The sequence below is a fragment of the Helicoverpa zea genome, chromosome 16, assembly GCF_022581195.2.
Source record: "Helicoverpa zea isolate HzStark_Cry1AcR chromosome 16, ilHelZeax1.1, whole genome shotgun sequence".
Taxonomy (NCBI): domain Eukaryota; kingdom Metazoa; phylum Arthropoda; class Insecta; order Lepidoptera; family Noctuidae; genus Helicoverpa; species Helicoverpa zea.
The window spans coordinates 3829351-3842781 of NC_061467.1; the positions used below are offsets into that span (position 1 = coordinate 3829351).

Here is a 13431-nt window from a genome sequence, read left to right on the forward strand (position 1 = left end):
CTGGACAAATGAATTTCACAACTTCGGTCCACTCTCAACACTTATTTCTATGAACAAAATCAGAGAGATATGTGAATTCAATGATTTTGTTAATTGGTCTAATGTGTAACAGGTTAGGCCAATTGCAGAGAAATAAACATTACTGTATTACTGATTCCTTTTTTGAAACACCCTTTTTATATCAGGAAAACTTTTGACAACCAAACTACGATCTAGGCAAACACAATCAATTTTGTATAAAAAACCCCACCATACCATTAATGAAAAGGTTAATAAAAGCCAAAAGAGTTATTAAATAACTATATTAGATATTATTTACAGTAGAGAAATAACGCCATTATACAGTTTTAAACATCATGAATTATGAAAATATAAACTGTCCATCAATCTATAAGTTACATTCGTTAGTAAATCACAATAAAATATAGGCCAGATAAAGTTATTCTGATTTCGTTTCCACTTTATTCTGTCGCCATTTTTGTTCCTGTAATTGACAAAATATGAATTTTGAATTTCAATATAATTCGTTAGATCACATAGTGTTATATACTGCTACAACCCAATAAACATGCAAGCAAGCTCAGAGAAAATAAGGTAAATTATATATTTTTAACAGAATAGATATCTACTATTTGAAGTAAATCTTTTATTTTCTCTAGCTAAAGCGGAACGCACTTTGGACGCACAAGTTGAATGGTAAATGGCAAGGAGAATCTAAAATGCGTTCCGCAAAAAAAACTATTCTAAAACAGAGCATACCTCTAAACAGAAACACAACAAAAACAATGAATACCCAAACATACAGGAATATTTATCAAGACATTAATAAAGTAAATATATCGAATTTGTTTTCTGTTTAAATTATTTGCTATATATAATATATATTAAACAATTTATTAATGTCTTAAAAATCTTCGCTTAAACGTTACTTACCAACACCACAATTATTGCTCACACCATAAATAGACTTTTGAAGTTCTTGAACAATTCAAATCCTGACAGTATTTCCTTGCCAAAATTAATTATTAATATTTTGTAATACATGGATACTTCTGTATTGTATTGGCATAGTGGGCAGTTAAATGTTTTAATTAAATACCTATTTCTGGTATAATTGAGTGTCATATAATATAAGATAAATAAATATATAAAACTTGGACATACATAACTGAAAAACAAATATCAGACGTGACCTGCAACCTCCTAATCCAAACATAAGTACTTCCCATTCTGAGATAATCAGAAAATTATAAAAATTCGCATGAATTGTGTTCGAAATACACAAAATTAGATGTCGGATCAAATTTTACAGCGTAAGAGACTTTTTAAGTAAACAGGAGATTAGTTCAGAGCAGGAAGTTCAAAGTACGCTAATAAGTGATACATCATGCACGTACCAATACTGTGAGCTCATTGGATAGACGGTAGGCAATCGCACGTAACTTGTACCGTAGCTTCAAACCACCTTGATATTTCCTGTGCAAGGTCTGCAGTATTGTGTACATGTTGAGAGAGTGCAATGTAAGAAACAAAGCCGCCAGGTAAGATATCTGTCGATGGTGCAAACAAAATATACATAAAATAAATATAAAAATGCAAATATCGCTGAAAAAACAAATTTATTCATCAATGCATTCAAATAAATAACATCCATTACAAAATAAGAGCTAAAACAACCATTATAAATTAATCGAATATACAAAGCATAAGTACAACATTATCACTAAATTACGAATAGTTTATTGTTTGATCAAGGCACGAAATATTCACTCTCTTGTGTACAAGCCTGTCTATTACCCTTTATTATCCTGCATCATAAATTATTATAAATATCACTACTGTATCTATCTGTACATTGCCCGGACCACAACATGCAAATTCGATAGAATCAATGTTAGCAACATTATCTCGTGTTTTTTTTTCATTAATAGATGTAGCACCAATATAGCTCTAATCACTCCTTTAATATTCTAGAAATACCACCACCAGAGCAATAGCCAAGCGTATCGCTAACAATGCCAATAAATAACAAAGATAAAGCCTAACAAAATCACCGTTGTAATTTTATCTACGTAGTAATAAATAGCAAAGATGGCAGATGTGGCCCGGACAAGTCACCAGTTGCGTAAAATTATTGCTATTGCCGTGATATCGACGTCTAACAACAAAACGATAACATCATTATCATTAAAGTATTATCAGTATATTCAGGATACCTGCATTAATTCCATCATAAAGTAACAGCTAAACAGCCTTGCCAGAATATGACTAGCCCTATAAAAGTTTGATAACACATTAATATTATCATAGCCATTATGTATTATTTGTAGGACGGCTCATCTAACTACAAGCTAAAGCTAGTTTGACTTCTCCATCTTATATTTATGGTCATAATTTACAAGTTCCAAATTAACATGACATTCCATTTTAAGATATAAAAAATTAAGACCAAAATTGTGATGCAGTTAACAAATAGATATTTATGCAAATATGGCGCAATTATTGAATAAATAAACCCTCGAATACTTTATTAAAAATGAACTATTTGTGCCTTTTATTGCATACAATAACATATTCACATACACTATCATCAGATCCACATGAAATCATATAAAAAGCAGATTTTACTACCTATTGTTTTCTCCAGTAAAAGTTCTGAAAAAATGTCATATAAAATGCGGTTCGATATGTCACTTGGTGTTTGAGAAACGTAAACATTAAATAGCATACATTAAAAGCAAGTTGAGATAAAGAGACTCGTACATTTTTGCGTCAACCCTCCAAGTGACAAATCTGATGCAGACAAGAATATCAAAACATGCACAATAGTACAAATAACTCGTGCAAATCACTTTCGAAATATGTATTATTTTTCATAATCGTTGTTTGAATCGATAATGTTAACTAGATAAAAGATAAACCATTTTATTTTCCTATATAAATCAAATGTTTTCTTAGTAGTGTTTACTTGCCCGTACTCTTTTTACTTTATAGGTACTTGAACGTAAGAGAATACAAGGAAATTATAAGCTATTGGTCGATGTATATAGATCATTATAGATTTCACTTCATTAACACATTTATTTGAGAATCGTTATTACACATTTTGTATAATTATGAGGTCAAAATAGAGAATTTATGCAAGTATTGGAAAAAAATTGCCCGGCCACTCTAAATGTATCGGTGAAGCTATTTTGCAAAAGCTAATATCTACTCATTCAAATGCATAACCTTTAAACAACGTTTTTATGCAAAATCTTAAAAGCAAAACAGAAAATACATTTTTGGCACAAAATTTGTTCATATTTAAATAAACATACTTAAATGAATGTACTAAACGCAAACTATAATAATTTGAAATATAAATACTTAAATAATGTACAGTTAAAGCACTTTACATCTAAGTATATAACTTGCACTCAATGCGCAGATATAATATACGAGAAATCCATAAATTACAGACTCCTTATAAAATGAATAGGAATATGAAGTCCAGATATTTACTGAAAATAGAAAATACACATAATAAATAATATAAAGTAATTTCAAATAATATACAGATTTTAATAATTTTATTAGTGCAGTGTTAGATAGTGGCATACTTAGGGTTAAAAAAACAAATTGTTAGTAATTTTTGGTATAAAATATGAATGGTTTTCTGTCATCGCGCACGGCAAAGCAAGGTTTAGTAACTTGATTAGTTATAAATATTCGAGTGCTTGGTTTGTATAAAATATAATAGTTAATGATAAGCTAATATTATTATCACATTGTTATGTAAATTGTACGTAGACGTACAAAATATTTCAAAATAAAATGCAATCATTGGAAAGAAATTTGTACAAAAACAGTATGTAATTTAGGCGAACTTTTGCGATAGTCCGCTGCTAATATAATAATATGGAATATAATAAGAGATTAACGTTAACTGCTTATGTATTTACGAAGAATTTATTGAAATACCAAAAAAACTAAATAATTAAATCTAAGGTTCTACTATCTATGATGGAACAAGTTGGTCCCCGGGTCAAAACATCAACACTACTAATGCATTCGAGTTCATTCTGATACTGCAGCTCTGATAAACGCACGCGGAAAAATATATAGAAAAAGTATATAAAAGTATTTTAACTGAGACAATAAAAAAAATGGAATAAGTAGGAAATTATCAGAGCTACATTTCTGTTTGCTTTCAGCCAACATTTATTTCTTGAGTTTTGTAAATAATTTTAGTAGGTATATCAAGATATTTGAATATTTTAAAAGATTGAGATTAATTTCTCGTTGACAAAAAAAATTGTCTGAAAGCACACTAGCCAGATTAGCATTTGATTACATCGCGTATAAAATCAAATAGCCATACAATTCAATAACCAAATGCTTTCCGATATTTAATTATCTACTTAAAGCATTTAAACAGAAGATGGCGTCGCGTGGTGAGGTGTTCATTAACCGGGCAAGACAAATACTAATTGATTTTTTAAAGACTTGTTTACGTAAATGTATGTATAATTTTTCAAAGATGTCATTATAAGATCGAAGTTCACCGACAAAATAAACGTCAGTTTTCTTAAAACAATTGTTTGCTAGGAATTTTCGCGTTAAACTTTCAAAGTAAACAGTTGTTTTGAGGAAAACGGACCTTTATGTTGTCAGTTAAAATGAGCCTAAGTTGTTGCGCGCGCCTGTCTTCAGCGTACATGCTATAAGGCCTAATTTCTAGGTCACTACGTCACACAGCGTGCGGCGCGTCAGACGCGAGGCGTGGTCCATTCGTCTCAGTTCCACTGTACCTGCTCGTTGAGTTTCTGAGGAATCACGATGAGCGTCGTCGCGCAGTTGCCGATGCCGATCGTCAGGAATGATAAACTTAATGCTGGGATCTGTTGTAGTTTGTTACAGGACATGCGTTTTATATATCGTTCTATTACATTAGTTTCGAACTGATTAATCGTAGAATTCATACAATAAATACTAGTTGTTAACTTGAGCCATTCTCGAGACAGTAACATATTTTTTACGGCATAAAGAACTCGGCGTCGTAATTATACATGCATATTAGAAATGTATTCATAATACGAATTCACATTTTTACCGATTTAAGTATTCGAACTTACTACTTGCAGTTTTCCATGTGCAAATTAAGTAAGAGTTCCAAAATGTCTAGGAAACAAACATATAGATAAGCCTGCTCCTTCAAAGAGTTTCATGACTAACGTCCACGTCGGTTGTCAAGTGCATGCTTAACTGTCACAACCTTGTATAAAAGTAGAGATAACAAAATGTATATCAAGTACATACCTGCCAAGTGGCGTCGGGGTGGTAACTAAGGCTGTATAACGTGTACGCTATGTATAATTGGAATACATAACCGCCGAACAAGAAAGGCAGCAGGTACGACAGTCCCCGCCACATCCACGAGTGAAATCCTTCAATGGTAATGTCCATGTTATGGCGAGCGCCTAAAGCCTTTAGCCTGTATAGAACTCCGCTTTGGTATCTGAACTGCATGTATTGGACTACACCTGTGGAATTAAATTTGTATTGTATAACATGGTGCACCAACCCCAAATAAACTTGGGATAAGGACAGGATGATGAAAACATAGGTACTGAAGGCCTTTCTTACATGAAGTACACAACTTGGTACACTTCTGTGACACTTAGTTCAGAAAACGCAACCACATCTATCTTAACAGAGTTAGATACGGCGTCTTATAAATTAAAATTCCGAATTAAACTTTTGAAATTGTAGAAATAACTTTAACGGCATAAAACTTCAAGTAGGTTTCCCTAAATCTCTCATCAACCTTATATTTATGATGTCTATCCGTCCAGCGATTATGACATCCCCCCTCCGCAAGGTCAGCAAGAGGTCAATTTTGTTTAGATTACCTACTTGCATTATACATTGTAATGTCAAGACAATCACGTATTTATTTACAAGCTGTCGTGTCTTTTCAATTGCCTGACATTCGTATGTGTATGTGAACATATATAGATAGATAAATAGTTGCTAGGCAGTTTCTATATCTGTCTGCTTTGATGAAATGTGGTTCCGTCATCCGATATTATATGACTTATACTTTTTTATGAGGGGGAATAATGGTGGACTTCCTCTGCCTGGGGAGATAAAAAGGGACAGTACTTTTACATATAGCATCTTACATGGATATAACCACCCCGGTTTCTTTCCTCGCACTTGCGCGCGGGGCCAGTGGCTTCCACAACATACCATTTTTTCTACTGAACGTACCTTGAAATTATATTCGCATTGTCTGAATTTGCAGTACTTACTGATATAAGCGATGAACCACATAAACGTGTGTCTAAACATATTCCACGGTTCATTCTGCGGCCAGATGAGCAGTATACCGGCGACCACAGTCGATATGAAGTGGTGTAGTCTCCACCAGCCCTTGATCCTGGATCCGTTCACCTTGAGGATGCTCTCGCGAATCGTCAGAGTGCAGTAGTACCACACCAGCAGGAACAACAGTATTAATTGAAGGGGCCTAGAACATTGCGTATGCGTTATATTTCTGATGTAAGCAAACCTTGACCTACCGTGAGGCAATCATTACCATACTCTCTATGTTTTCTGTTTAGGTATAAACAAAATAAATAAAAAAATCGTTTTTAAGGTAACTTATAAAGGTCTCTATTTACTTTGCTATTGTATTATTATATTTTTGAAAACTTTGAAACTAAATGAAATATTTAAGCGAGTGCAATTAGTTACCTGAAATCTATGTAAAGATTAGCAACAGCTAACACGAAGGCAATAGCACTGAGAATCAGTTTAAACTTTTCATATTCGTCCTTGTATTTGAACCTGTTGACAAAATAATAATTAGTGGAAATAGTAGCTAAGTAGATTAGCGATCATTTTTTCTCGTATTGGAAGAGGCCTGCCTGTCTCTTGAACTGGGATACTAAAAATGGTTGGTCATGAAAGAGGACTTAGTCAAGACGTACTCATATTTAATTATAACTTTTAATGATATTTTATAACAAAGCAGATGTCACGGACATTCTTCAAACACAAAACTGGAATAACAAAGAATTTGTACTTTGGTACCTACTATATTTATATATATATTTAGATACAAAGTACAAACTGCACTAAGGTACCTAATGACTCAGAATTAGTAACTGGGACATATTGTTAATATTTGGCACGTTTTCTACAGTCCTGCTCATTAGTAAGTATTGTCGTCATTAAATACGAGTGTACGACAGATTCTCGACAATTAGCTTCACGGCTCACCCCTAGGTCACTTTTAATGGACCGCTCTCATCGTGTATGGTAAAGCCAGCCTTATATTTAGGAAGTCATGATCCTTTTTCATATTGACGGCTGTCTACAAATGATGGAGTAGTGACAAATGTTTTTGTGTACTACCGATATGATCGAATATCTTAACTTTGTGTTAGGTGTCGAAAAAGTCAGTCGGAAAGTCGATATTCACAAAATATAGTTAGGTAATTAGTTCAAATTCGTTTACATAATTATAATTTCCATTTTATAGACTTTTACGTTTACTAATTTCCGTGTTCAGCTATGTTAGTATCAGCCCTTACACGTGCTGTATGTAATAAATGTAATAATCTAATGTACGCAGCTAGCTATTTATGAAGCAATCGATTTCATTTACGTTTTTATAGAAGTAATATTACATAACTACAACAGTTGTAATAGCATGTCCTAGAGGTATATATTATTGGTTTTGATCTGTTGTTCCGTTACACGTTAGGTATATTTGACCCTTCCCCTAAGGATGTTGCGTTGCCCAACAATACGACCTTTGGCAGAAACAGCGGCGATGTTTATCAAAACGTTCAGATTTACTGCGAGACATCTGTACATTTATTTTGAGAGCATTAGAGTCTAAATATGAAAATACAAATCTGAATGCATTGGTTCGAGATTTTTCATAGTTTCTTATGACATACAAATTCGTTTCTCATCTCGCATCTTCTACAATTTCTAGATAAAAATCGTAATCTATCTCATTATTACCAATTCTTTACGCTTTTAACTCTTCCTAACTCTACGCTTTCATTAACTTCCCTATAACGCGAGTGAAACCTGAAAAATAAGTAAGAAATGTAGTCTTACTTGTCATTTTTGTTGAGTATAGACACGTTGACGTTTCCGAGTATGATGCGTAGATACAGGCTGTTCTGTTTCGGCAGCGTCGCGTTAATCTCACGCAGCATGGCTTTCCTTTTCATGATTTCCTTCTCCAAGTTAGCAACGCGATCATCCTTTGTGACGGTTTTCTTTTCTAACCTGTTGAAAATGTTGCATGTTAGCCGCTCGTTATAGTTAGTATGTTATAAAATTATTGGCTTATATCATGCCATGTCATATAAGTATATACTAAATATTGCTAGTTTATCTACGTTTTTCAAAATCAAAAATCAAAATCAAAAGTCATTTATTCAAACTTGGCTGCAAAACAGCACTTTTCGAACGTCAAAAAAACAATTTTTACAAAAGACAGCCCCCAAAACGCCCACCCTTCACCACTTCCTATGTGTTTTTGCTGGGAAGAAGAAGTTTCCTTAACTGAGTAAATTATTGTCCCATTTTAATGTCTAGTTTTATTACCACCTTAATAGATCTATAACTTATTTACTTTTAGAACCCATATTAATGTATATCTGGTATTGGAGAATCATTAGGCAGATTATTGCATCATACAGTCCATTATTAAAACTTAAAAAGTATTCATATAATTAGTTATCATTTCATGCAGCATAATTGGTTACATAATGACTGTAAATAACATGGAATTGATATGTACTAATCTGTGCTTAGCGATAAAGATTAAGCTGATAACAATAAGGTTTAAAGTGCCTTTCATATTCTATTATTATGATGGACATTTTATTACAGAATTATAGATTATCGTCAGCATTTCATTACAATATCAACCTTTAGTATCACTATTAATATTCCTTGCAAATAAACGAAGCTGTATAAAATTGTAAAGGTTCCTACTGTCTTAATATTATAAAAAGAAAGAATGGTATTTGTGTGATAACAATAGAAGAGTATAGAAGAAGAAAAGGTGCTGCGCCAACCCCAAATAAAATTGGGATACGGGCAAGGGAAGATGATCTATTCCCCGCATTAGCAAATTAAGGAATAATATATTTTTATGATATTATCATCTCCCCTCATTTAGATACAATTAGCCAATTGTGATAATTGCATTGATAATTAATTTATAAAACTGGCAAATCATATCTAAATTCAGTAATGCAGCTTTGTGTTATCTAAATGCAGCAAAAATATCAAGTAATGTAGCAGATTAATACTTGTACCTAAATTATCAATATTGGTAGTTTGAGTGAGATTGACTCTGAGTTTGAGTTTGAGTGACCTAAGTACACAATACCTATCATTTTTAGGTTCACGGAAAAGCCAAATTTTATCAAATTACCAGAAGATTTTTAAAATCTTTTCATAACAGAATGTGGTCAGTGGTTCGTCTTAGGGGCGGCATTCTAAACATTGGAACTAACAATAGCTATCTTAAATAGTCAGTAAATTAGATAAACATAACTGCACATGTTTAGCTACTAAACAACTTGTAAATAACAAACAGGGAAGCATATTATCTAGGGTTATTTAGATAAATCATGTTAATGACTTTTGATCTGACCTTTTCAACGCAGCCGCTATGATAGACATGCGGTATTTCTGATGGTTGATCTCCTTCATGCAGGCTGCTTGCAACTCACCAACCTCCTCCAATTTCGCGACATAGTCTTTGTTGGTGACCTAAAGATTTGGACAAGAAAACAATGAACTTATCTTACATTAATAGTGCCTACATAAGATGATACATTGGATGGTCAATTTTATACGCTTCGTAAAAATTTCTCGTAGTGGCGTGTTGTTAAACAAGTAATTTAGCACCACCAAAATACTGATAAATCAAAGTATTTATTTTGTTTCATGTATTTTCATAAAGCAGCGGGCTAATAAACAATCATAACGTTAATAACGCACTTAAATTCGATGAAAACAGGCGATAAAATTATGTTAAGTCTTCAATGGCTCATAGTTATTCATATTTACCTCTAAACGTTTGTAATCCACCACTAAGTCCTCCCATTCTTTGAGACACTCCTCTATATCCATGTTTGTAGTATTTGAACTTTCAAATAATATTTTCTTCACAAAATAATCACAAGAATTCAACCGAATCTGTGAATTCCATTCCCGTTTTCTGTGACCTTTCGTCTGTCTCTGTCATCTGCCTTCGGCCAGCCAGCTGTCGCTGTGTTAGCACAGATTATATCAGAATAGAGAGGTTACTGATATTAATTTAACATTAGTCGATTATTAAATAAAAAATACATTCTTTTTTATTTTTGAAACATTACATATTTGTCGCGTAATAAATAAATGCCTGTTGTACGGTGTTTAAATGCTACATGCATTGGTAGAGTATTTTATTTATTTCACCTCTTTAGTTTGTAAATATGAGTTTGCATTTTCCTCAATCACACTTAACGGACTTTGATGACAATAGCTTCTTATAGGCACTTCTATATCTTCATACTATAAGAAGAAAAAGGATGCTGTATATCATCCGAGGGTGTCTCACGGATAGCTTTATTTTTGAACTTTGTGAGGAATAGTTTTGACTTTACATTGGGAACGTGTAGAGATAAGGTGGTAAAATGAAAACAAACTGTAAAATAAATTAAATACTTGTTTATTTACATGAAACACGAACCAAATCTATTTGGATTTCGGTAATTAATTTCGACAAGTTACAGCAGTTGAGTAACTGCAAAATTCTCATACCAACGCTTCAGTCACGTATTCTTAGTGCTATCCTGTATTCAGTAGGTAATCTAACATTATTTCTGCAGTTATGTATCCAGAGAATTCTGCAAGTAGATAACTTACGATGATGATATTATTCTTATGGGTAATTACATTTTTAAAGTGCAAGATACTTATTAATACAAACAATTTTATGAAGAACAATTATGTTCAGCAGATTATTTTATAGTAGGCGATTGCCATATTTCAAAGAGATTATGTTTCTATGCCAAGATAATATAGCACGCGTAATCGTAGAGAGCGCCCTTGAGAAGGTAATTCTCCTTTACGAATGTAAACGAATCCAAAGGTCGACTTTAGATAGTTCCATATAAAACAAAACTATACTCCAAATAAACAGAATGGGATTTAAGTACAGTAATAAAAAAAGTCAAAGTTATAGTACTAGTCAAAACCAAAGTACCTATTATGTTATACCGAGCTTATGTTAAAACCGTCAAACAAATGCTTTTCTATTTTGCTGTATTCATTTTTATTGAAATATTTTCAATTAATAAAAATATGCACTATCTATTATTAAGAAATAAATCTAAATAAGGGAAATGATTGCAAATAAAAATGACTAGAAATTGTGTATTGTGATGTATTGGCAATAAAAAGTGTAAATTATATATCAAATAGCAAACTGATTTTACAAGAGTTTTACTGCAAATAGTTAAGTGTCAAATTGAGCTAACAAGTTAGACATTATGCGGAATCCTAGATGTTTAGTTGGGCACTCTCTACAGATACGCCACAACACTAATTTTACAATCTCCATGTCCTCAGCATATTATTTTACGAATTCACACTGACAAAGCGAATATAATCCTTGTATAGGATTTAGATACTTAATTTAGCATCTATCCTGACAGCTGCGGCGCACGATACATACATCTCGATAAGAAATACAAAAGCAATTATGACATATTGTATAAGCGATAACTCCGTAAATATCATATATTAGCGCGGTGTTACCGGCCGTCATCTGTAAGCAATGTACATGTTGCACAATGTCATGCACTAAACACAGCTGTTTCTAACAGTATGAGCGTATCTACGCAAACTACTCTACGCACTAACCTCTACAACACCAGGCAACAAAATTATTCCGTATTAAAATAAATAACTATTGATAGTATTAATAGATACTTTTAATTAAAAAACTAACACCCGACCACGGTTACCTATGACATGCGCTTAGATAATGTGTACCAAAGTAACCTCATTCGTACACAAAGAGGAAACTGCCATACATACTGACTGCGAACATCATAAACCCTTCCTTTTGGCTTTGCCGCAGTCGGGTAAAAAGGCTTCAATTAAGTTTTCTTTCAATCTAGCTACCTTAAACAGGCCTGTAATTCAAAGTAATAATTAAAGTTTATATCACACATTAATTTACTTAAGACATAATTATGATGACATAAATGAAATAGGCTTAACTTTAAAATCAGATATTAATTAATAATGTAAGACATGAATTGTATTACAATTACCCATTTAGCAATTCAATGCTCTACACTTAACAAAATTGTTGTTTGAGACAAAAAAATATAAAACTGACAATATAAATAAATAAAATTTTGAAATATAACTTTTTCTAACTTATAGTTAAAGTTTTGAATTGCCAAAACTTAAAATAAGTCTCTTGGAAACCGATTGATATAAAATTCTACAAAGGTCGCTATACTATGCCGTTTCGGTTTCGTTGTCTCCATAGATATTCATTAATGTTGTTGGCGGCGGTGCTAACAAACATAATGAACATCGTATCGAGCTGAGACAAACATCAAAAGCTTTATGTACACTACTGTTGTTGATGGAGCATTTATGATGACTTCAAGTGTGTTCATTAATTTATTGAATGTTGTCATGAATAACTATCAATATCAAATTTCATAAAACTAACATTATCAATAAAGAAATCAAGGTACAAAAATCTGATTGGCTGGGTAATAAATCAAATTACTTATTTATAACAAATAAAATTTATATCTAAACGTTTTATGTATAAACCATAACTATCAAATAAAACAGGACATTGAAAGTTTATAGTAACACACACAGCTCCTCGACACTCCATCGTTGCGAGCGGTACATGACGAATGCTACGTCACTGCTAACTACAAGTAGGTCCAAATTTTTACAAAATTCGGAGAAATCAATTTAACTAAAAAAATATACAGAAACTATGCGCCATTACACTTTAATGGAATGTGTGAATCTAACCCAAGTAGTTGAACACGAACCAAGAATCGGGGCTAAAAGTTGAAGCCAATTTTGATATAGGAGACATAGCATCGTCAGGTGTACGAAAAAAATACTACAATGAGCAGAAGGCAAAGACGAAAGTGTCTTTCCTTTACAAATGATTGACCATAATGACAGCAGCTTACATCGCTCTCATTGTAGCTACAACGCGAAATAATAATGATAAGGATATCATCGGTGAGTTTAAGTTACTAAAATGGCAACGCTCTTAGCGACACTCCCAAACTTTGACGGTCTGATCGACGCTGCCTGATATCACGTATGGCAAGCTCCTGTGGAAATCTGAAAAGAAAACAAAACATTATA

At 32.7% G+C, this 13431-nt stretch overlaps 2 protein-coding genes across 6 annotated transcripts in view; both read right to left on the reverse strand.

Annotated features, from left to right (window-relative positions):
- Positions 1–286: 286 nt before the first annotated feature.
- Positions 287–10306, reverse strand: LOC124637597 (transmembrane protein 120 homolog). 4 transcript variants are annotated; one of them, XM_047174187.1, is made up of 9 exons: positions 10096–10305; positions 9677–9795; positions 8122–8295; positions 6742–6834; positions 6297–6514; positions 5302–5525; positions 4794–4883; positions 1398–1550; positions 287–484 (listed from the first exon to the last, which is right to left on the reverse strand). In XM_047174187.1, the coding sequence occupies exons 1-9, from the start codon at positions 10156–10158 to the stop codon at positions 440–442; spliced, it is 1179 nt and encodes a 392-aa protein (XP_047030143.1). In that variant the 5' UTR covers positions 10159–10305; the 3' UTR covers positions 287–439. The 4 variants fall into 4 exon arrangements, with proteins under 4 accessions (XP_047030143.1, XP_047030145.1, XP_047030144.1 ...); XM_047174189.1 differs by lacking the exon at positions 1398–1550 and having other exon boundaries at positions 10096–10306; XM_047174188.1 differs by lacking the exon at positions 4794–4883 and having other exon boundaries at positions 10096–10301.
- A 416-nt stretch (positions 10307–10722) lies between these two features.
- Positions 10723–13431, reverse strand: part of LOC124637595 (lissencephaly-1 homolog) — a 32592-nt gene continuing 29883 nt past the window's right edge. For both annotated transcript variants that reach the window (XM_047174184.1, XM_047174185.1), the window contains exon 10: positions 10723–13407. In XM_047174184.1, the coding sequence (XP_047030140.1) occupies positions 13334–13407 (74 nt within the window). In that variant the 3' untranslated portion in view covers positions 10723–13333. The remainder of the gene's footprint in view (positions 13408–13431) is intronic.